The following is a 25,029-nucleotide window of genomic DNA, read 5'->3' as shown; positions in this document are numbered from 1 at the left end:
TGCTATCTTAAGCTTGGTCCCATAGGTCTCGCACCGTCATGCGGAGCGTCGCTCTACAATCACCACCCTTCCATCCCTATAGAAAGCCGTCTTCCCCTTCTCTCTTGTTGCCCTAATCTTTGGCATGACTTCCTTCATGTGGGCAAGCTGTGAAAGAGTAAGGTCATCACCAAGGAAAATGCCGGTCTTTTTTAGAGTAGGCCTCCTTTTCAAAAACTCCTCCTTCACCTCAATAGAGGGGAAGCGCAATATAAGAGCTCGTTCCTTTGTTGTTTCCCCATTGCTCCCACTCTTTTTGCCTACTCCATGCTTTTTTGTGAGTCGGAGTATCAATCCCCTTAAATCCTATGAGCTCTTTCACCTCTTCCTCCTCAACATTATCCCAATCTTTGAGGCCTGAAACCCTCACATGTGAGGCACGCATTCGTCACCTTTGCTCTTCCTCTAACGTCATGTTGATAAGCGTGGGAGTAGTAGTGGGGGTTGTGTCTTTACCTTTCCCTTTCTTGGCGACTTTGATCCATCTCTCAGCCTCATCCACCTTCTTTTGTGTCTTTGTAATGACCACCACCCATGAAGAAGTCTTCTCTTTGTGTTGCTGTCTTTGTAATGACCTCCACCCATGAAGAAGTCTTCTCTTTGTGTTGCTGTCACACGAGCCTGTGACGGATAATTATCTTTTTGTTGATTTCTTTCCTAGTATCTTATTTGTTTTCATTTTTGAAGTACCCTTCTGGAAATCCAAATGCCCGGGAGTTGCATGACCAGTGTGAAATGGACGAGAATGTCTAGTGTGAGTCCAGACCGGACAGCCAGGAAATCTGGTTGGGTCAGTTAGCACTGAGGATGGACAAGTTTCCAAGAGGCTAGCAATTTGTGGGGTTACCTTAGAGAAAATCACTTTTCCCGTACCACATCACGTTTTCTGGTGTGGTCACAAAAGAGAATGTTGGTGAGATGACCTGAAGGAATGCTTTGGGTATATCTCCTGAATTTTAGGGAACTGCTATTTTTGGCCAGTTGTCCCAATTTGAAATCTGTTCGCGTCTGGTTCCGAAACTGAATGAGGAATAACTTTTTGATTTACGCCAAAGTCAACTGATGCCTAGTTTGGGAGAATTTTATCCGGGAAACACAAAACCAGAAATGACCTACATGAGTGCCAAGTGTCAGAATTTCATGAAAATTTCCATTCATGGAGAAGCTGGCGCCCAAATTCTTCATATAGGGAGTTATGCTCTCATTTTTCAGCATGGTGGATTGCAGGTAGGGCAAGGATTCCCTTGATTCTATGTAGAGTGGTGCTTTGTCTTGCATAACCACTCACTCTCTCCCTCTTTTATGATATGTTAATGCCTGCAGAAAGGCTATTTCATATGACATGTACAGTGTATGTGGTCAGATGCTTGGTTGCTGAGGCAAGAGCCTCCCCTGTTCAGGTACAAGAATAGCTAAATACTATTCCAAAGCAGGTATACAAACTTTTTGCTTGCGGAATCTTGCAAACGGGTGAGTTTTCTCGTAAGAAAACTCAATTTTCTTAAGGGCAAGTGTTCCTACAGGTGTGGAGACCTGAGGGGAGTATTCTGATGCGACCAATGTGTCCGTTATGCGTGAAAACAGGGAATTTCAGCTTACTGTCCAAAATTGCAGGTTTGGGTTTTTGCCCCAAATTTGCAGGTAATCATCCCTAGAGTAAGGGGAAAGTGCAGGGACTACTATACAGTAGTTTGGGCACCTTCTGGGACCCAAAACAGGGAAAATCAGCGATCTGAAATTTCTTGCCAGGTTTCAGAAAAGCGTGCGAAATACGAGGAAGACGCTCCCTGCTTTGTGATTTTTGGCTTGAGTATGTTCTAGCGCTGTTATGCTGTCAAAATTGGGCGAGAAATTTGAATTTTCAACCTTTGACAAGTGTGGACAGCGTTGTAAAATTCCATTTGCAAATTAAATAAAGAAATACCGAAAGGGGCGCCGGACTTCGGGGCCTATCAGGTGTCGAGTGAGGCAGTGAGGTTTTAAGTCTGTCTGTGTGTGTGAAAATCCAGGATTTATTTGTGTGAACCACCGCTTTATGTTTGACATAGACTGGTTTTAGTTGCTCTTCCTCTAGAGAGAGAATGCTCGACTTGATTAGCAATGAATAGGTAAGTTACATTGGTGGGCAGGGGTCACATATATATTTACAAATGGGAATCCTAAGTGCGGAGGAAAAACAAATAAAATATCAAAAAGACAAAATAAAAATTCCCATATGAGATGGATTATTTCTAGAATGATCTGAACTCAACCCACCAATCTTCTCTCTCATTCTCAACTCACTTAGCTTGTTGAAGAAGCCATGGCCATCTTGGCCTTGACACATGGGTTGCCTCCTGCCATGTCAAGCTTTGGCACCCATGTATCTACTCGAGCCATGCTCTTCCGCCCTACCATGCACAAATTAAGAACAAAAAGCAGGAGAGCGACAATGCATTTTTGTGTATTTGAGAATTGCTTGCTTGATTTTTTGCTAAACCCATGTCACAAGAACTAATGATTAATTAATAAACTACCATGTGGTTGGGCTTTTCAATGACAAGACCAATCCATGACAACTTCCCAATGTCCCTCAACAAATTATTCAAGCAATGAGCCATGTAAAAGGACACAATGATATTTAGGTACATGCCCTTAATTATGCTAGTTGTTGCCCTGTCGGAGGCCTCACCATCCACAATGAATTCCACAACAAAGTTCATGGCCAACAAATTCAATACTGTTTGTTCACTTTGATGCAAGCATATTAGCAATCTTTCCAGTCCCTGATACATCATGGGAGGAAATGAAATACATCTCGCCCCACTGGACCAAGCCACTATGCCATAGATAGACCTTCTCCTTGTGTCACTCCATCCATTGGTAATCAAAGAGAGCCCATTCTTTTAGCGCATATGCTTTGTGTTCTCTGAAGTTTGCTCTACAACATGTCTCTCCTTATTGAGAGTAGTACACAATGTCTCAGAAGATGGCAGAGTATATGATGGGCCATACTTCGCAATCTTCTTAAACATCACCTTGAAGTGCTAGATTTGGTAGCTTGATAAGCAATATGATCATGGAAAAAAACCTAGCCACTACCATACCCACATCCTTTTTGCCTTTTAAATCTCAATGAGCATGAAGAGTGCTTTGTCGGCCACGGATTGATGCCAAAGAACTAGATGGCATACCAAAAGAACCAACACCTCAAGATGCAACACGTGGTGTGGATGATGCCTCTGATGTTGCATGTGTCGCAACATAGGCTTTGGGATCAAGTGCTATTGGGTGTGCTACATGGGGCGTCAAGTTCAAGTTTGCAGCAATTTAGGCAAGGGAAAGAGAAGAGAGCTTCAAGAGCGAGCCGCAACCAAGACTAGGTATCTGACCTTCCCCTATCTCCGGTTAGGCCTCCCCTTAAAGGAGCTCGTGATGGATGAAGCCAAGAGAGTCAAAAAAGAAACTCGGGCTGGCCACTTGGAGGCTCCAAGCTCTTAGCTTGGAGCCTTTAAGGCTTGGAAGCTTGGGCCTCCAGGCCCAGCCCACCCTGGGACTCCGGAGTTGGAGGCTAGATCTGCTGCCTGTGAAACAGAACACACGAATTGTTGCTATCTGCAAAACAGAGTGCAAAGAGTGCACAAAGTGCTGCAAATTTGCAAAAGGCGGCAAAACAGATTGCACACACAACACACAGAATGCTGCAAAACTGAGGGCGCAGAAACCGGCTTGTTTGCAGAAAAAATGCATCGCGATATTCACGTTTCAACATTCCGGGTTTTTAAAACATAAACGATCCCGTCCCATCCCTCATAACGGGATGGGCATCCCCTTGTGACGGACGGAACAGGGTATGCCCCTGCTTTTTCAAGACACGACTCTTCTTCCTTTGAGCGCTGGGACAACGTTCCCCCGTTCCGACCCCCCTGACTCCCCCTTCCCCTACGATCATGCCTGTACTAATGCTTGTACTACTGATCAATATGGATTCTTGTACACTGCATAGCAAAGCCGAGGCTATCCTAGAACTGCTAAAGGTTCTACGAGAGAATGCGGGTACCACTAGAAATGCTGATGCATTTTTGGTTGAAAACACTTATGCGTTTTGGCTGAAATTTGCGTGTGCACAGAGTGTACAAGAGAGGGATATAGGATGCGTGAAGCGCAGGTTGTTGATTGCATGAGGGTGCACAACTTCTTCTTCATGTTGAGGGAGGAGAGAGAGAAACACATGATACTGTTTTGCTTGACAAATCATGTAGAAATGCAGAGACTAAGGTTTCCTTTTATATTTTTGGAATGATTTGTTGGACCCATCTTTTATATTTTTGGAATGATTTGTCCGACCCATGAAAGTTTGTCTTCCATAAGTTGGCAAAATGATTTAAATGATTTTAGCCTTGGGGTTGAGAGAGTCTCCCTTTTTCCAGTTGTATCATCCCCTCTCTGAGAGGGAGGATCATGGAGCCTTTGGTGTTTTCATTAACTAATGAAAGGATCTCTTTGTGGAAAAAAAAAACAAAAGATTTTAGCCCAAGGGTTAAAACATGCAATTTTAATGGGCTCTAAAAAATTCTCTAACTCGCTCTTTAGGACTCATAATTGAGTTCCAAAGCTTGTGCTACGTGGCTTACTCAGAGACTCTTTGGAGCGGCATTCAACAATTGCGGAAAAACCCTTAATGCTTGCTAGAATGCTCTACGATGTGCACATGAGTGGACTTGTTCCAGCATGTCACCGTGTGTTGAGAAGTGGTGCACGTGACATTTTCAATTGTTTAAATTGGCGGTAGGCGCATGGTGTCCATGTAGTCCGCCAACAAATGTGGATACTCTAGAAAGAATTCATGTTCTAGCCAAACTATTTCATGTGTGCCACAATCTTGAAATAGGTATTGCCTCTGCCACCTTCCAAACTGTGCTTTTGTCGGTGAATCAAAGTTTGCTCTGGCTCCACGATTTTTGGGTCGTTCAAATCATCTGACTGTTGTTCTTAGGGTACCTCCTCCAAGGGTGGGCCAATAGATGGCTTTAACCATGAGACATGAAAACCATTGTGTATTGTCTATGAGGTTGGTAGTCTTAACTTGTGAGATGGCTCGTGTTTAGGTATGGATCTACACACTTCACAATCCTTTTGCCCTTGTGTTAATGTGGTGGATGGTGTTGATGTTAAGCAATTAACAAGAGACCTTAAGGATAGAGAGAGAATAGGAGAGAGAATGAGATGACACATCAATGGGGTCCCAACTAACCCTCTCAAGGGCCCCCCACACCGTTGCCGATGTGGTATTTGCTTTGTATTGCTTAAACGATTGTACAAGAGAATTAACTCACATGCAAACCCTAGACTTGACACAAGTCGATGCTCCGTGCCGGTAACTCAAAGATAGATATACCTTCAGGGCTGATTTGATGTAGCCAATGATGTACCTCCATGTGGGCGATGGATGGCCTCTGAAAGGGGATGTTCGGGGCTGATTTGATGTGCCGGATGTGAGGATGTATGGGCTGAAAACAGGCTGGAATTTCTCTGCAGAAAATGCAGCCTAGGATGAAGAGGATGATGCGCACAAAACGCAGCCGATGTACCGCCGGAATGAGCCACAAGATGGGGCTGAGAATGGACAGCAGAAGGAGGCTTTGATGGGTGGAGAGCAAAGAATGGCTAGCTTGGGCCAAGGGGATGAGGCACAAGAGAGAGAGAGAGATGGGATACGGTATGGCTGTGCAGGAAGTGGGCAGCAGAGAGAGAAACGCCAGCAAGAGAGAGAGGGGGAGATGGGCTGCTATATATAGGTGTGTGTGTATGTGTGTGTGTGTGTGTGTGTGTGTGTGTGTGTGTGTGTATATATGTATATATATGTATATGTGTATAATATGCTCTGAAAGTTGGCCGCGCAATTCTAGGTTTTTGCCGACCTTGAAAACTATCAATTTTATTAATTATTTGCTCTGTTATGTGCACCTGAAATGCGCATGATTTGTCTGCTCTGCTATACCCTCCTCGATTACCTGATTGACGCGAGATCTGAAACATGACTTGGTCCTATCCTAGTCTATATGCTAGTGTTGCCGGATGCCCACCGAAGTGTAACAACACCAGTCAAACACCACGTACAAACCATTTATGCAAGAGGGTTCTAAGTGACTGACTCCTAAGCTAATGGACTTGTCCGGGCATGCAGGTCCTTCAAGAGGCTCATAAAATTGCCTGTACAATATCCCCTAGGCTCTAGACACTTACCTGGCTCTGGATGTAGGTGTAAAATGTCCATGTGGCACACCGAGCCCGTATGCACGTGACATGCCCTCCTGCTTAAGGTGAGGCACTGGTGCCGAGCTGCATGGCCTCCTTGTATGAGGCTAGCAGATGTAGATAATCCGAGAACAACTCCTCATCCACCCATGTAGCTTCATGTGTACCCCAATCCTTAAATTTGAGAAGGTATTGTCTTTTCTACTTTTTTGCTTCGTGCTTAAATTGATGTAAGAGAATCTGCTCCGGTTCCATAATTTCTGCTACCTCTACGATATCAGGCCGGTCCTCGTCTGGAATACTCCTTGGAGGTTCACCCTGAAACAATTTAAGCCAAGAAACATGAAACACATTATGCATAGTCCTAACTTCAGACATTTCTTACCAACTTGCTTGAAACGTTGCTTCATGATTCTCATGTAGATGTCGCGTTTGGTGATTCTTACCTAATGGTAACCACTCTTCAGATCGATCTTTGAAAATGCCTTTGTCCCATTCAGATGCTCCAAAATGTATTTGATGCGGGGTTTGGGAACCTGTTCTTGATCGTCATCTGGTTGAGGGCCCTGTGATCCACACAGGACTGCAATGAGTCATCTTTCTTATGAACAAAGAGAATAGGAGCAGCAAAAGGACTTACACTGGGACGTATAAACCCCCGATCCAACAACTCACCTAGTTGGCGTTCCAACTCCTCTTCATGCCGGTAAGGAAACTTACTTACGGGTTGAGCACCATCCACCAGATCAATGACATGGTCCTCTGGTCGTTCGGGCGGTAGTGAAGGGGGAAGATCGTCCTGGAGAAACAAATGGTTAAATTTGGCAAACAACTCACTATACCTGTGCGGGATTCCCCCGTTTGCTGGAAGTAGGGTTGACGTAAATGATTACTGCTTGCGCTTGTTCACGGCGGAGCTCCCTCTTTGCGTGGACATAAGAAATGAGAGGAATTGATGGAATGCCAACCTCTCCACGAATGAGGACAGGTTGTGGGACCTCATGATTGATGAGAAGCATGAGCTTATCCCAATCAATGATAGGCTTGTACCTGCGGAACCACTTAATGTCCAAAATAACATCACATCCAACAAGATTAGAGATGACAAAATGGCATGTGAATTGTGCTTGTTGAATGGCCAACTTGACATTGTCACATGCTTGGGAGACCGCAACGGCCATGCCTTCAGAAAACCATTGCACCGGAAAGGTGGGAATAGGGGTAACCTGAAGACAAGCACGCTGTACCAAAGCTTGACTAACATCGTCCTGTGTACTACCAGGATCAAACAACACTAGGACTCTTTGACCATTGACATGTCCATAATATTTAATTAACTCTTCATCCTCAAAGGTCCCCTCTTGCTTATCTTCAAGTTCCACCAAACTCAAGGAATTCACCTGAGTGGTTGAGCTAGAAGATGAAGCAGCAGGCTTTGAGTCTTTTGTAGGGCAGTCCTTTTTCTTGTGACCTATACGATGGCAACGAAAACACCTTTGTTCTTTAGCATACATGGCCTGTTCCTCTTTTGTTAATTGCCCCCCTATAATGCCCTGTGCAATCTGGCTTACCAGCGTTCTTAGCATTAGAGGTGGACAGAGATTGAGAAGAGGAAGGAGATGGGGTAGATTTTGGGATTTGCTTATTAGCATTACCAATCCCACTAGAAGACTTAGATGCATCATTGGTGGAGGAAAATGTACTTACCGACTTTGGCTTACCTTCGTTGTGCTTGAGCTCCTGAAGTTGGGCCAAGCGGACCGCCTCGTCAAAAGTAGGAGGATCGTCGGCTTCCACATCGTACTTGATTGTGGGATCCAAGCCAAACAAAAATGTCTCCAACCTGTCTTTATCAGATTTACGTAACTGTCCCCCAAGCTGGGAAACATGTTTAGCATAGGACATTACAGATTTTCAATTCTGGGCTAAAGCCCTATACTCATCCTTCAGATTCTTCAAATAACATGGGGGCAAGAAACGAGCCTTTAAATCTCGTTGGAACTCCTCCCACTAGTAGGTAAGAGGGGGAACGTCGAGATAATCAGCATAGGTTGCATTATGGGCAACCAACTTCTTATCCACCCACTCTTCTTTCCATGTGATGGCATCCCTAGTGAGATGCAACATGACAAGAAAAACTTTCTGAGTATCTGTCTTTGGAGTTATGGCAAAGTATGCGGTAAATTGATGAAACCAAGAATAAATAGTTAAAGCATCCATCTTACCATCATACTTACTGAACGAAACCTTCTCCGGCATAGGAGATGATGAACTTGCTGATGCTTTGGCCGTGGCCGCCGTGATGGTAGTGGCTAACTTCTCGTAGTCGTGCTCCGATGACAGTCCCCGATGACAGTCCGGGGCGATCGGAAAGGAGAGCAAGCAAATTGCACATAGCGAGGGATTCCTCTTGGCGCGCTACCGGCATGGCCTCTAAGCGCTTTGCCTCCTTTTTAGCCTCCATTGCTAACCTTTCTTGCTCCATAATCAGCCTTCTTTCTTCCCTTTCAGCCGCCTCCTGACACTCTTCTCGACGCGCCTCTTCTTGGCGCATCATCATGTCCATCATCATTTTGACCACAGCATCCATGGGATTGGGTGAAGAGGTAGAAATAGGGTTAGAAATAGGAGAGGTTTCACCTGAGGTGTGCTCCGAAGTATCCATACCGCTACGGGTTACCACCATGCAAGGAATGTGAAAAGAGAGTGAGACAGCCTTCGCACCAAGAAGGCACTATCTACGCCCTCGCAGGTGCACCGCGACTGCAACCTTGCATTAACAGTGCCTGCTTTCTCCTACGCTCAAGGCGCACTGTGCTACTGCAATGGCAGACCTGCTTTTTCCTTGAGTTGGAGGAGTGCCCCTGGGGAAGTTTTGCTGAAACACAACTCAATCCAGAAGAAAAAATTTAGCCGTGCAATTGCAATCAAAGCTTTGATACCAATGTGAGATGGCAACGGAATTCGTGTTTAGGTATGGATCTATGCAATCACACTTCGCAATCCTTTTGCCCTTGCGTTAATGTGGTGGATGGTGTTGATGTTAAGCAATTAACAAAAGACCTTAGAGATAGAGAGAGAATAGGAGAGAGAATGAGACGACACGTTAATGGGGTCCCAAGTAACCCTCTCAAGGGCCCCCCACACCGCTGCCGATGTGGTATTTGCTTTGTATTGCTTAAACGATTGTACAAGTGAATTAACTCATATGCAAACCCTAGACTTGACACAAGTCGATGCTCCGCACCAGTAACTCAAAGATAGATATACCTTCAGGGCTGATTTGATGTAGCCAATGATGTACCTCGATGTGGGCGATGGATGGCCTCCGAAAGGGGATGTTTGGGGCTAATTTGACGCGCCGGATGTGAGGATGTATGGGCTGAAAACAGGCTGGAATTTCTTTGCAGAAAATGCAGCCTAGGATGAAGAGGATGATGGGCACAAAACACAACCGATGTACCGCCGGAATGAGCCACAAGATGGGGCTGAAATGGGCAGAGATGGGGCTGAGGATTGGGCTGAGAATGGACAGCAGAAGGAGGCTTTGATGGAGAGCAAAGAATGGCTAGCTTGGGCCAAGGGGATGAGGCACAAAAGAGAGAGAGGGCTAATTTGGTTGCCGTAGATCGCTATGCCTAGCATGATTGGATTTTAGATTCACGGGCATCATTTCATGTTACTCCAAATAGGGAGTGGTTCAGCACATATGATGCATCTCACAGGGTAATGTTCAGCTTGGAAATGACTATGCATGTGAGATCATCGGCATTGGTGATGTGCAACTGAAATTTGAGAATGGCTCATCTTTCACACTTGGGAATGTGAGGCATGTCCCCAAATTCACCAAGATTAGCATAGGGCAATTGGATGATGGTGGCTATCATTCTTCATTTGGTGATCATGCATGGAAAATCACCAAGGTTCCCTTGTTATAGCCCATGGGTCAAAGTGGCACACTTTATCTGCCAGATATTTCCAATGTTAAAAACCATGTAATCTATGTAACCGAGCAGCCAAGTGTTTCTTTGTGGCATCGCCAGTTAGGACATATGTCTAAAAAGGGAATGGAAATATGCTCTCGTTTTTGTAATGTTCATGGCTTCAACTTTTTTGATTTTGATGTGTGTGAACATTGTCTTTACGGTAAACAGACTCGATCACTACACAAAAAGGGTAGTACTTGTAAAAGTGAGCCTCTTTCACTGTTACATAGTGATATGTGTGGGCCTATACCTACATTATCTTTGGGTGGTGCTAGCTATTTTGTCACTTTTATAGATGACTACTCACAAAAAATGTGGGTGTATCCTCTCAAGAGAAAGGAAGATGACTAATTATTTGCTCTGTTATGTGCACCTAAAATGCACATGATTGGGCTGCTCTACTATAACCTCCTCAGTTACCTGATTGATGCGGGATCTGAAACATGACTTGGTCCTATCCTAGTCTATATGCAAGTGTTGCTGGATGTCCACCGAAGTGTAACAACACCCGTCAAACACCACGTACAAACCATTTATGCAAGAGGGTTCTGACTGACTGACTCCTAAGCTAATGGACTTCTCCGAGCATGCACGTCCTTCAAGAGGCTCTAGACACTTACCTGGCTCTGGATGTAGATGTAAAATGTTCACGTGGCACACTAAGCACGTGACATAACTGCATGGAGACTTCATCAAGTGGCTTGATAATGGGAAAATGTCCTAAGTTGCAAAAGGATAACTTGGGGTATCTCTTGTCCACTTTTTCAATATTTGCTTCATTATTCGGAGTTATACCCAATCCCTTGCTTTATACTATACTTCCTTGTTGTGATGCTTGTTGGCCTGATGAGTATAGGCCTCTTGTGCTTTGGTATGTCTTATTAACTCAATAATTTCTTTATAAGACTCAACCACACGGTTAGCCTCAAGAAAGGGTGAAATAATTCTTGTCAATATTGAGAATCGCTTCCCAAAAGCAGCTTCTTATGGTGTCTTGCTGATACTAATGAAAAAGTATCATTGAGAATTGCTTGGACAATTGGTAGTTGTGATTCCCACCAATTCTGTGGATCATTACAGTAGGCTTTAAGAACATTAAAAGCCAATTGATTGTAGATCTGAGTTTTCATATGTGTATGTGGATGGAATTCACTCAAAAGTGCAATTTGGTGCCAAAATTATCAAACAATGACCAAGAAAACTATGAGGTAAACTTGGTGTCCCCATCTGAGGTTATGGCCTTGGGTAACCTAGCGATAGGATACCAAAGTCAAGAGGTGAGAGATCTCTTTTGTCGAAAAGGTGTGCTTCCATGGTAGCAACATGACAGATTTGTTGAACCGGTCCACAATGGTGAAGCACATGGTATTTCTAATGGGATGGGTTGTTGGAAGGGGTTCAACAAAATCCATCAAAATGTCTTGAAAAAGACCATTTGGAATCAGTAGTGGTTGAAGAAGTTGCTAATGGGAACTCTTCACTTTCTGACACAGACTTGGCATTTCTGCACATAGTTGTAGACGTCCTTCCACAACTTGGGCCAAAGAGGCAAACTTGAAAACTGGTGACTTATATGCCAATTTTTGGGGAGCATAGAAAGCTTCAAGAGACTTTCTTGCCATTATTACTTTTGTTGCCTGGTCTTGCATCCTTTAAGCAAGTTCGTAGCTGGCGCTACTATGTCAGAGAAGTTATGCATGTGTCTGTCTCGTAGACTTGATTAAAGACCCACAAAAGAGCGGATCTATTGTGCATTTTGGGGAATCATATTGAAATAGAGCTGGCTAGTCTTAGAGTGCTAGCTAATAATGATGATGAGCCAAAGGAAAGGTTGAGGCCCAATCCAAAATGGCTTGGATCTTTTCAGGTTCCAACCTAATGTCATTATCGTTGATAATGAAATCGAGTTAGGAAACCTCCTGTACCCCAAAGGTACTCTTTTTGGCGTTGGTGTAGAATTGTTGAAGTGTAGCGCATGACAGCATTCGTACAGTCAGGGCACCCTATCGTATCGTATCATACTTTCATACCATGACAACTATGCTCTCCCTTCATTGTTTCCAAGCTCTTAAGCCTCTTAAATTCCCTATCTATGTCAACCAAGTCTAAGTGTATTCTAAGTATTTTTTTTAAAACACACCATATTTATCGTACAATACGATATAACTTATAAAGTACTATAATTACACCGTATGGTGTATCAATCGTACCATATCGTACTTTTGTACCATCACAACTATGGCCTACAAAATTTGGAAGGCCTTCTCCACATCCAAGAAATGCTCCTCATATGTTACTGAGAAGACCCAGATATTTTCTAGGAAGATAAAAACACACTTTCCATTAAGCATTGCGAAAGCAGGGGACATTGTTTTATTGAATGTCCCTAGAGTGCCTATCAGGCCAAAGGGGATCACCACGAATGCATAGTGACCTCGGTTGGTTTTGAAAGCCTCTTTTGGAATGTCGGCCTCAAAATCCAAACCAACCTAGTGGTAGCCACTCTTCAAGTCGATCTTGGTGAAAAAATTCACGCCATCCATTTGCTCTTGAATGTACTCAATACGAGGCATTGGGAACTTGTTCTTGACTGTTAGCTTGTTTAATGCTCTGTAACCAATACACAATTGGGCTGGCTTGTCCTTCTTCATGACAAAGAGGATAGGTGTCGTGAATGGTGATGACGATGGATGGATGAATCAGGCCGGAAGTAGGTTTGCGAGCTGTGTTTTCGATTCCCCTTCCAATGCTTTAGATAAGCGAAATGAAAATTGGCTAGGTGGTGCTGTGCCAGGAATGAGCTCAATCCGATAGTCTTCCGGTCGAGATAGTGGAAGTTTCAAAAAAGGCCATCTGTTAGCATCATGTGTTGATATCTGTCATGAGTGCCTTCATCCGAGGTTCCTGCTGTGGGGCTGATCTGCTATGGTTTCGGATCCATGAATGAAACCAATCTATCAGCTATTCGAAGATGTGGAATGCTTTGACGAGGCCCGAACATACATTAATGCCACTTTGGCTCCCTTACCGATGGCTTGCTTTCCTTGGAGATGCGAGATGAGTGGGAAACCCAGAAGACTTTGATCACAAGTGACGGTGACTAGGGTAGGCATACCTTTTGTGATGAATGTGGCCATCTTGCTATCTAAGAATGGCACATGTGTAGCAACCATGGGTTCCCAAGGATCATGTCACACCCTCTGAGGGGAGTGACAAGAAAATCTCGCTCAAATGCTGCTTGTTGAACTGAAAACTGCACGTTTCCTGCCTTTTCCGTGATTAGCTTGTGGATGCCAAGTGTGAACCCATTAACATCCAACACAAAAGGCTGCATGCTACCCTCCAACTTGGCAGCTGGTTGTGGAGACGAGATCTTTTGTGCTTTCGGTGTCGAAGGGAGTGATATATTTGTGGCCCTTTGCAAAGCTATGGGTGCCCAATAACCCTAAGGTTGTGGGGACGCCGTTTTGCTTGTCTTTGAGTACAGCTAGGGTTGTCAAGAAGATTAGGTACCAAATGTACCACGATGCTTGTGGCTGGAATTGCTAAGGTGGTTGTTGCGACCAAGGAAGTTGACGCGTGCTGCTGTCCCTTCCAGTTCGTGCGGTCCTGCTTCCGATGGCCTTTGACATGGCATTGAAAGCATCTTTGTTTGGCCATATAGGCCTTCTACTCTGGATAGAAAGCCACCTATGATCCTCGCCTTTTCTTTTCCATCGAGAGTCATCTCAGGTTTGCTGGTATTGCTTAGCTTCCCAATCTTCTTGTTGCTGCTGATGCTGTTGTGGTCTTCCCCATTATGTTGCTGCAAGGAAGTTCCACTCTATTGCTTGATTTGGCATATCGCCATTAAGCTCCAGCTCCCTATTTTGTGCCAATGCTAATGCATCCTCTCATATGTCTTCGGGTTGAGGTTTCTGATGGCATATTTGATTGAGTCACAAACCTCAAGTGATGGTCCTAAGCTTCTCCTTCTCCATAGCTCCTATCTGCTAAGCTAAGGTTAGAATTTAGTTGGAGTAGCTCAGAACTAGCATCCCTTTCTGCTTGAGTTCGGTGAAGTCATCCTCGTGAGGTATTGTGGAGTGAGGAATCGTTGCTGAGACGAATGTGTCCCAATCGTACTTTGTCATATGTGTGGAGGGGTTTGTATGTTGCTCGGTCCAATGCTGCCACCATGGCATTGCCTCCCCTGTGAGATGAGGGGTCATCGAGAGAACCTTGTCCTATGGGTCTTTAATCTTGGCTAACGGAAGTGAGCTGCGAATTGATGGATGAACCGATTGACTATATCATGTTTGCACTTATTGTCATACTTGGTAAAGTTAGGGGAGTTGCGAAAAAGGGTTGAACTATAGTACTAGTATTGGAAGTGCTTGGCGTCTTAATGGTTGTCGGAGCTCCGAGATCTCTTGGCAATGCTCTTGGTGCCATGCCTTTTGAAACTGCTCTAGCATTTGTTGCATCTGGTTCGGTTCTATTGTTGTATGGTACGAACTCCTGTCGTCTTCCTCTTCATTGGAGTGGGCCTCATCCCCCTTTACTAAAGGAGACAACAACGGCTTGTTTAGGGGTGGGGTTTGAACTTTGTGGTTCCCGATTCCCTAAACATTGTGCTAGAATGCTCTCATGTAGGATTGTCACCTGTTGTTGTTGCTGTGTCATGACCCACGTGTAGCATAACCTCAAAACGTTTCAGCCCCCGAAACGTTTCATGTCGAAACGGGGTTTATGCATACATGCAAGCATACATACATACATACATGTGTGTGTATGATGTATGTAAGTGTATTTATATGTGTATATATTTGTGTGTGTACATATATGTATGTATGTATGTAGGCATTTTGGTGTGGTGTTTCAATATGCACCTTCCCATGGGTGAAACATTTCGATATTTCGTGTGTATGTGTATGTATGTTGTATGTATGTGTATCACTGAAACATTAGGTGTTTCAATGTTTCACCAAAACGTTTCATGTTGAAAAAGGGACCAAAATACGTTTGGCGATTATGCTACCTAGGTGGTAGATAAGAACTCCAATGGAGAATTCAAGGCATCACACTATAATTGTATATTACCCATTTGTTCTTGTACTTGTGACTGGACGGTACGCATTTGTTCTTGTGCTTGTGACTGGTTGGTACCAATTTGCTCTTGGAAGGCGCCAAATTGAGCTGCAATGTGTGCTTCTAATGCTTTATTGGATGCCTCTATGGTGGCCATGATTTGCTCAAGTCCCGAGGGAAACTAGTGTAGAAGGCTAAAGGAGAAAGAAAAAATGTTCTATTGTTGAATGCGGAAGATGAAAGAAACTCCAAACAAAGATGTCCCAAGGTCGACTTCAACCAAGCTCAGCTTCGTGCTTGGTCCCAATGCTCGACTTAATGAATCAAAGTTGAGCCCTTTGGGTGAAGCAATGAGGACAGGAGCGCACTCGATGCACATTGTAGTAAGGGTGAGGTGGCTTTTGATCGATGCACATTGTAGTAAGGGTGAGGTGGCTTTTGATTGATGAACAATTACAAGTGTGTGGTAGGGGCAGTCAGAGGATCCAAATTTAATCAATATGCTCCGATACCAATGTTACGCACACGCTACTGGTACTGCTTATTACTCACCAATAATGTGCCCACTTGCGGAAAAACAATCTAGAAAGAACGGGTGGGGATATATTTCATGCGCTCCCCCTTGTCGTGTAGCGGGGGAGTGCACGAAACACTTTCCAGCTCAGCATTAGCATTTACACTCGAAGAGTAGCCGCAGAGCTTATCAACTTGCAGTAGAGACGCAGAAGGCCTCTGACAGACAGACCATCTTCTGCTGATCAAAAGCTGCATCAAGGGCTTTCCATGTCGATTACAGTGGACCCAGAACACACCCTCCACGGAACAACTAATGAAGAATTTATGCTCGTTCACATTAATGCGCTGCAAGAGAAAATTAGTAAGTAATCAAGCTGATTAATTCATAAAGCTCATCGCATGGAAGCTTACTTAATCAGCTCAGCATTAGCATTTACTCGTTGCCAGCTCAACGACCTGGCCATATTCTTTGATTTCTGCAGTCTGTTTAGAAGCAAACGCTTGCTCTTGAATGGGCGTATTTTCTTGGCCCTCGGCGCTGGCTTTCTGCTTATCTTCGGCAAGGGCTGCTGGAAGGGGACGGGGTGAAGAAGAAGGCACGCTATACCTCCTGCGCATGCTACTACTACAGTAGCAGCCGCGTTTTCGGCCCACTACATCCAGCCGACGCTCTACCCTGCACACAGCAGCAGCCCAGTGTGACCAGCGTAGCACCTTCCTTCATCTTCATCATCAGCAGCAGCAGATCTGCGACCCATCTGAACAACAAAGAGAAAACGTGAGTCACAAATTTATTTTTTGCGAGCCCGATTATTATTTTACTTATTGTTCACAATCTATGGTTTACTGCGTCAAAATAATGCATTTTATTGTTTATTTTCGTCCACTCCCAAAGGCCTATAGCTGATCGTTTCGCCTTAAGCAGTGGCGTTGTTTAAAGGAATGAGAAATGTTTATTTTGCACAATGAACCCTGAGGGTCAAACTGATCATGCTTTTCATTTATGTGTTAAAAAATTCTAAGGTTTTTACTAGGATTTCTGGTATGTGTGTGTGTAGAATGGACACTAGGATCCACCTTCAATATCCACCGCTGGGTCCTTTCAATGCTAATCATCTACAATGGACCGATAAAAAGTGTGAAAAGTCTATATATGGATATGTTCGGGTAGCCTATTTTCACTGGGATCGCTTAACAGATTTTTTAAAAGGAGAAGAGTCTCTTACAGATGCAGAAACAAATTTTAGGCGGCAATTCGTGCGAAGGCATGAAAAGGGTAGCTTAAAGCAACCAACTCTTGATAGCTACTTAGAGGAGACTTTGTTTTGGTGTGCTTATGGTCCTAAAGATATGCGTGGAAAGGAGATCATGGTTCCTCGCAATGAAAAGACACCAAAGACAGGGAAAGGAAGCCGTCCAAGTTGTGTAAAAGGCACTCGCATGTGTGGTTGTCAATGTCATTTCTTTGTAAAAAGATTGTATCTATTAGAAGATGTAGCTTACATTCGCTATATTCAAATGCATCATGTTGATGAGAATGATGAGCTTTGTCACAAAGAAGGCATCAAGGCAACTTTGGGCCACAACCTATCCTTTGCACCATGGCTCTCTTTGGAAATAAAATCATGGGTCTTTGAAATGCTTTGCAAACGTTACACTCCAATGCAAGTGCATGAGGCACATGTTCAAGTTGTTCACAAAAAAAAAGTAAACAATCCTAGCTATACATTATCACGAGATGATTTCCTATCACTTAGAGACATCTTAAATATTGCAAGAAAGCATGCAAGTAGTACTCATGAGCTACATTCTAGTGATGCCCAAAGTGTTCGCATGTGGACACAACAACACTCTCAAGATGTCTTCCACTATGCGGAGATGGATGCTACAAACAATAAGCCATTTGTGCTAGGTATTCAAACACATTGGCAACTTGAGAAGCTCAACACACATGGCAACAATGGGGTCATATCAATGGATTCAACGTTTGGAACAAACTTTTACAAGGTGCGCATGTAGTATATATGTACTTTTTTTATGCTACTTTATATGTAGAAATGTTAAGATTCTATCTCATTGAATTTTTTTTGTTTAGTTCCAACTCTACGCTATGCTAGTATTTGATAACTATCAAAATGGAGTCCCAGTTGCGTGGATCATAACATCAAGCTCTGATACGGACACTATTGTCCAATGGCTTACAAGTCTTCGCAATAAAATACTTGACTACAACAAATCATGGGATCCAAATGCCTTTCTTGTTGATGATGCAACTGCCGAGATAAATGTCATCAGGTAAATCATGTGCATGCCCACATTATTGCTCACAAAGTATTATCTCTTTCTCTTTGTTAAACTAGCTAAACTTTTATTTCTAATTTATTGCAATCTTGAAAATAGGGTGGTATTCAACATACCAATTTATTTATGTTTATGGCACGTTCGTCGAAGTTGGTTGAAGCACTTAGTGAAGAAGGTACAAGATTGGAAAGTTAGAGCTATCATGTTTAGATGCCTAGGTGCAATCATGAACATGCGTGTCCAAGGGGGAGCTTCGGAGGCAATTGCCATAGATAATATAAAAGAGTGTGTATTGGAGTTCTTGGCCAACTTTTCACATGAGTAGGCCTTTATTGAATATTTCCGTACTTATTGGGTTTCAAAAGTTGGTAAGTTCAACCTTCTAAGCTTAAGAAGTTAAAAGTTTAATTGAAGCTTTAATACATCATTGGAACCTAATGTACTTTTTATGCATTAGTACTCACCTGGGCCTTATCTTTTTGTAGAGATGTGGGCAAGAAGCTTGAGGATGCTTCCGCATGCAAATCAAGATACAAATGGAGCTATCGAGTCATATCATGCTACTTTAAAGTCTCGTTTCTTATGTGGCAAGAAGTACATATGGGGACGTAGAATTGATTGGTTTTTGCATAAACTTATGACGGCATGTTTGTCGTATTTTTGGTATATAGATGCGGCAAAGAAGGGTGGCTTTGTCATAAATAAAGCCATAAAAAGATTGATTGAGCATTCACTAGAAAGAGCTCAGAGCATCCCAGATGGAGATGTACTATTTTTTAATAAAGGCACACGGGTTATGGCAAAGGTAAAAAGTCAATCCTCGGGCGCCAAGATCCATTACATTGTGTATAATGCCGATTGTGATTGGGGTTGTTGTAATTGTGGATGGGCAATGAAGGGCAATATGTGTAAGCACCAAGTAAAGGTCATGCTACTAAAGGGTTTTAATTTAAATACTATCATTGGTAAGTGTTTGGAGTTGTATGACAAGATCCATTACATTGTGTATAATGCCGATTGTGATTGGGGTTGTTGTAATTGTGGATGGGCAATGAAGGGCAATATGTGTAAGCACCAAGTAAAGGTCATGCTACTAAAGGGTTTTAATTTAAATACTATCATTGGTAAGTGTTTGGAGTTGTATGACAATGGCCATGACACATGTATTGGCTCAAATTGTATTTCTGTCATGGAGGAGACTCATAGCATTGAGAATGTAGACCATTCTCAACAAGGTACTCAAGAGCCAAATGCGAAGAAGCCTAATGCGACAGATTGCTATGAGCGCATTGTACACATGGTGGAAGGAAAACCAAGCTTACAAGCACATTTTGATGCCTTAATGCAAAGGTTATTGCTTCAAATGCAAGAGGTGTAAGCAAGGGACGAGCATGGAGCATTGCATCCTGCTGAGAATTTTCAGATTGTACAAGATGGTTTTGGAAATTCTATACAACGAGCAAGACCATTCATTGAGCATCCTCTTGGGAGAAAAGCATATACAAAAAATAGTGCTCTTCCTTTTCCACGGCCCGCAGCTACCAAAAAATGCTCCATGCAAGCAACTTTAGATGCCAAAGCTTTGGATGGGGATGCAGAGTGATCATTGTAGCTAGTGACATGAAACACTTGGGCTTAATTTTGTTCTTCATTATGCTTATGCTAGTGCTTTTTTTTCAAGTAGCTTCCTTTTAATGGATATGAATTTTTTTGAACCATGTATAGCATTGAAAGTGTCTCCTGAACAATGTATATCATGATTACTTAGATGATTTCATTATTGTATTTTTAGATGACATTAGGATCATTGAGAAGGAAATTATCTGGTTAAAAATATATCTCAAAGTTGTTTTCTTATGCTTAGAAAGACACTCACAATTTTGAGCAACTTTTTTTCTATATAACCTTCTTTCATCACATAAAGCGCAGAGTCTTAAAGGAATGTTACTTTGATAGCAATCTTACTTAGTTGCATTTGCTTGAAATGCACATCGATAACTTACGAAAACTTTCCTCAAAGAATGGGCTACTTCAATGTGTGCTAGAGTAAGTCTTTAACAATTTATCCAATTGAGTATAATAAAAAAGAGCTATGTATAGACAATGTTTCATTGATATTTCCTTGGTTAAGGTAGACATATTCTCAAACAACTTAGATGTCACCCTTATAGATATCTTTAAGTAGTCACCATATCCTACAAGCTTTAACACTTTGATCACTACGAAGTACTTTACATAAAATTGCACAGTAGGCAAACAAACAAGCATGATTCATTTCACACTATTAAACAATGACTTAGTTTGGGTCTCACACATCAAAAGTTTATATTGGACTATCACATCCTTTTGTGAAGAAATTCTTTAAAAAAAAACCTAATCTACAGTAGCTAAAATTGGTAAGCTTGAAATGATAAAAGAGGTAATTACAATCAACGGTTGTGATGATATTGTAAGCTTGAAATGATAAAAGAGGTAATTACAATCAACGGTTGTGATGATAAAAGAGGTAATTACAATCAACGGTTGTGATGATATTAAATGCAGCTTAATCAAGCTCCTCAAATGTCAAGCCATATATGTACTCAAGACTAATTAAAATTGGCTGCAATCTAGTTGAGCTCAATCAATGTCCAAAGCACCCCTTTGATAATGTTAGTAAGAGTGGAACTAATAATGTACAAAGCCTTTTGCATTAGCATGCATGTCATGATACATATTGCTAAGTAAAGCTCTGCCGACACTTGCGCCCACTAGCTGCAAGCTTCTCATGATCATGCCTCGATCGAAAGCGGCTGATTAAGTAAGCTTCCATGCGATGAGCTTTATGAATTAATCAGCTTGATTACTTACTAATTTTCTCTTGCAGCGCATTAATGTGAACGAGCATAAATTCTTCATTAGTTGTTCCGTGGAGGGTGTGTTCTGGGTCCACTGTAATCGACATGGAAAGCCCTTGATGCAGCTTTTGATCAGCAGAAGATGGTCTGTCTGTTACAGAGGCCTTCTGCGTCTCTACTGCAAGTTGATAAGCTCTGCGGCTACTCTTCCGGTGTAAATGCTAATGCTGAGCTGGAAAGTGTTTCGTGCACTCCCCCGCTACACGACAAGGGGGAGCGCATGAAATATATCCCCACCCAGAAAGAACACACAAAAACAATCAATGTGCTCAATTGTGATGGGTGCGGAGCTGTGCAATGTAAGAAAGAGATGAACCCTGCAAGTAGACAGTGGGAGAACAGTGGCCCGAAGGTCACTTAACCTGTACTGCTGAATTATATGCATTCTTGAACACTGCGTAGCAAAGCTGAGGCTATGCTAGGACTGCTACAGGCTCTGTGGGGAAGTCACGGAATGCGGGAGATAGAGACGGAAGGAGTCTCTGGTATGCATGAAGAAGGCGGACAGATAAAGCAAAACCAATTCGTTGCTCAAAGTTCTACACTAAAGTTGAGATTGTGCATAGTCCTCTTGAGCTTGCTTCGGGGAATTAGGCTTTGTGATACAATGCGTGGCGGCATGCTATGCAAGCATTATGTATTGGTTGAAGAAAGCTTCATATGGCCTCAAGTGGTATCAGTGAATTGGGCTCTTTGTTTGATTTGGCTGTTGGCACTCTTATGCAGATTTTAACCTCTATGTTCTTGTTGTGAGGGGCTTTTGTGTCGTAGTAGTGGTATATGTTGATGACCTTATTTGCACAAGCACCTATGTTGAGTTCTTGTTTGCCTTGGAGCAGGAGTTTGAGATGACAGACCTTGGGCTTCTTTATTTTTTCTTCGACCATGAGATATGGCAAACTGCCAAACACAATGTATTTTCTTTTTTCAACGGAAGTACACCATGGAAATTTAGATTGAGCAGGGTAAGTATAGGATATGTGGTATGGCTAATTACCTCTTACGTAGATATTTATTCTGTGAGTTTGTTCTTCTGCCAAACCACGCAACATTGGTTGGTTTGGCAACATTGGTTGTTGCCGACTTTTTCAAGTCCTGTATGAGGTAGGGAAGCATCTTGTTGGGCCTAGCCCTCCCTCGTCACATCACTTGCTGGTGCCTTTCGTGCGTCCCTCACTCATGGAGCCACCTCGCTGCATTGCCATTCAATCTTTGAGTGTTAGTCATTCTCTCTTGAGCATCAGTTCTGTGTTCTCTCTTCTTTTTGTCTTGCTTTGGCTTATGCTAGCTCTATCAATGCAAGTACCGAGGAAAAGTCCTAGGCATCTCCTAATGAGAGGTACAAACCCTTTTTGAAAAGGAAGTGGTATCTCCCTTTGAACTCATACTAAACAAGGCATCTACACACATAAGAAGTTTTGGGCATTTTCCTTTGTGGGAAAGAGGCCCCCTTTTCCCTTATGTTTCCCTACATCATGAGCTTCTGCAGACTAGGCTCCGCATACCTAGCTAGGTACAGTGAGGGGCAGGGGGCTGCCGCACACTCCCCCCTCCCCCCTTTCCCGGGATCGGCAGCCCCCAGCCCCCCACCACACCTAGCTAGGTATGCTCCACCTCGCCTGCAGAAGCTCATGATGTTGTCATAGTCTGCAAACTGGGAATTATAGTGGGAAAATGCCCAAAACTACTTGTGATACATAATGCTGCTCAGACTCCATTTCAAATTACATAATCTGCATATGAGGCTTCTCTTGGTTTTAAGGGATGGAGAGAGAGTGCTAGCTGTGTTGGACTACGGATCATACTTGTGTGTGTGCATGTGCAGGCACTCCATGTAAGAGTGTGCTCTGTAAGGCTGTTTATGTAATGGAACAACTTGTACAATCTTTACAAAACGCCTACACAGTTCTTTTGAGCTCCGCTGCATCAGTTCTGGAGGCAAAAGAGGCGTCAGATGGGCTACGCACACCGCAGAGTGATGCTGCATTACAGAGCTTTCTTCAAAACTTGCAACTTTTTCAGGTGGCTTGTGATGAAGCGCAAGAGTTCATAGAGTCCATACGGCAACGAATTGGTTCTGAGTGCTTAGTGGATGAGGCAACAGGGCAAGGACAGGGAATGATGGAAGGCCAGGGCTTCCTCCACTAAGCGCCGTACGCCTTGAGCAAATGAGCAAAGCGGTACGCTGGCTTGTGATCGAGCTGCAGCATGGATCATCTGCGTCGGGGGTAAGTCCAAGTCAAATGTCTTCATGTACGACAACCCCCACTATTGAAGCTCGTCCTAATGAGGATGGAGCACAATAACTTGCATTTCAGTGAACTCGCTGCACAACGGATGTGTGTGTGTGGCTATTAAAGGTACTCCCCATCATTTTACTTTGTTCCTTGGGTGGTTTAAGCTAAGTAAGCTCTATTTGTACGCAATTTATGATTACAGCGATACGTCCGTAGGTTGTCTTAGCTGTGATAGGTTGTCTGTAAACATTTCTCTCAGCATATGCAGTGATGATTTCTTGCGACAATGCTTGGGTGTTAGATATGTAACCCCAACTTTGAAGCTCAGTGCGGTTATGTGTGTGAATGAGCTTGGCTTTCCAGAGCGTGGAAGCTGCATAAAGGACTTGGGATCAGCCCACTATTAGTGTAACCCAAGCCAAACACTTTTGTATGGAATCTGACGTATTTATTCAGTATCTGCATTAGCACATGATGCCCTGAAACAGGGCATAACAACCAAACAAGTACACTCTCCTGACATGATGATAATACATTATGTGAATGACTGTTTTTAGTGGTAATTGAAAATTCTTTACGAAGCTGCATGATGGTGGGGAATGGCTCATCTTAGCTGTTATGAGAGAAAAAGACCTTAGTTATAATCAGTGAATGTGGTTACTATCCAAGCATGTAGAAAATAAAGTTTTGCACTGAAGTAAAATCCATGTAATTTCAATTATGGCTCATCTTAGCTGTTATGAGAGAAAAAGACCTTAGTTATAATCAGTGAATGTGGTTACTATCCAAGCATGTAGAAAATAAAGTTTTGCACTGAAGTAAAATCCATGTAATTTCAATTATGGTAGTCACCTTATGTTGCTGGTTCTAAATCTGGCTTTCTCATCTTATTCTTGGGTGTGTGTGTGTAAACGCGTGCGTGTGTGTGTCTCTGTTCTCATCTTATGCTCGCATTTGTCATCTTATTCTCACACCTCTCTTTATGTAGTAAGCTCCAGCCACTCCACCGGTGGTGGGGAGATGCGCTGCAGACAACCATCCTCCTGAGGATCGAAAAAAGTCAGCTCCTCCTCTATGGAGCACCAAGTGACACCTATGAGAAAGCCGAGTCGCGAGAAGTGGCCTCTCCAGGCGCCTATAGTCTCCTCAAGCAGGAGGGAGCAGCCCTCCGTGACCATCGAAATATCCTCTATCATGCTGCGAGCTTTGCGGATACCCTACGTCAAACGTCTCTGAGGAATCTCATCCAGTGACTGAAGCTGGAGCCAAGATCCACGTGTCCTAGCAGGTCCGGAGTCCATGGCCCCCTAGGCCACGTGGGGGCGCACTCCAAGCATGTGGCCAGCCTCAGTCCGGAATCTAGAGTTCCATATCAAAGGCTGCCATAGCCACTCATCAAGAGACTGGGGCTCCCTCTGATGCAATCCGGGCAAGATACGCTCCCATGCTCTCCAGATACTGCAGATGAAACGGTCCTCCTGGCCTCTCGGGAGACCTTTTGGCCTTGTGTCAGTCAATAGCCGTCGCGCATGTAGATGCCAAGGTCCGCCCAGCCTAGGCTGTAGCATGCTGATGTGCTGTATCAGCAGCTCTTTCCAGGGCTCGCTCCCTGGATGAAGACCTCTGACCACAAACTTGCCCAGCAGGGCTATGCTCTGAGCAGTCGGATCAATCAAGCCAAGGCGGCCCTGTGCTGGCGGTAATGTCGAAACATCCCAAGCCACCTTCGCCCGAGCAGGGCTCCCA

The 25,029-nt window shown here is 43.5% G+C and overlaps 1 protein-coding gene and 1 pseudogene across 3 annotated transcripts; one reads left to right on the top strand and one right to left on the bottom strand.

Annotated features, from left to right (window-relative positions):
• Positions 1 to 5,442: 5,442 nt before the first annotated feature.
• Positions 5,443 to 9,284, bottom strand: LOC147617450 (uncharacterized). Of its 3 annotated transcripts, XR_015262230.1 has the most exons (4): positions 8,502 to 9,284; positions 6,952 to 8,386; positions 6,723 to 6,842; positions 5,443 to 6,594 (listed from the first exon to the last, which is right to left on the bottom strand). XR_015262230.1 is itself a non-coding variant. In XM_086775715.1 (3 exons), exons 1-2 carry the CDS (start codon positions 8,960 to 8,962, stop codon positions 8,287 to 8,289), a joined length of 549 nt encoding a protein of 182 aa, XP_086631841.1. In that variant the 5' UTR covers positions 8,963 to 9,284; the 3' UTR covers positions 5,443 to 6,594; positions 6,723 to 8,286. The 3 variants fall into 3 exon arrangements, 1 of the variants encoding a protein (XP_086631841.1); XR_015262229.1 differs by having other exon boundaries at positions 6,723 to 8,386; XM_086775715.1 differs by having other exon boundaries at positions 6,723 to 8,386; positions 8,514 to 9,284.
• A 13,628-nt stretch (positions 9,285 to 22,912) lies between these two features.
• Positions 22,913 to 23,544, top strand: LOC147617449 (mediator of RNA polymerase II transcription subunit 32-like; annotated as a pseudogene).
• Positions 23,545 to 25,029: the final 1,485 nt, after the last annotated feature.

Source organism: Cibotium barometz, chromosome 36 (genome assembly GCF_041138505.1).
Source record: "Cibotium barometz isolate CiBa-2024 chromosome 36, ASM4113850v1, whole genome shotgun sequence".
Lineage (NCBI taxonomy): Eukaryota > Viridiplantae > Streptophyta > Polypodiopsida > Cyatheales > Cibotiaceae > Cibotium > Cibotium barometz.
This window is presented reverse-complemented; position numbering and strand designations above follow the sequence as displayed.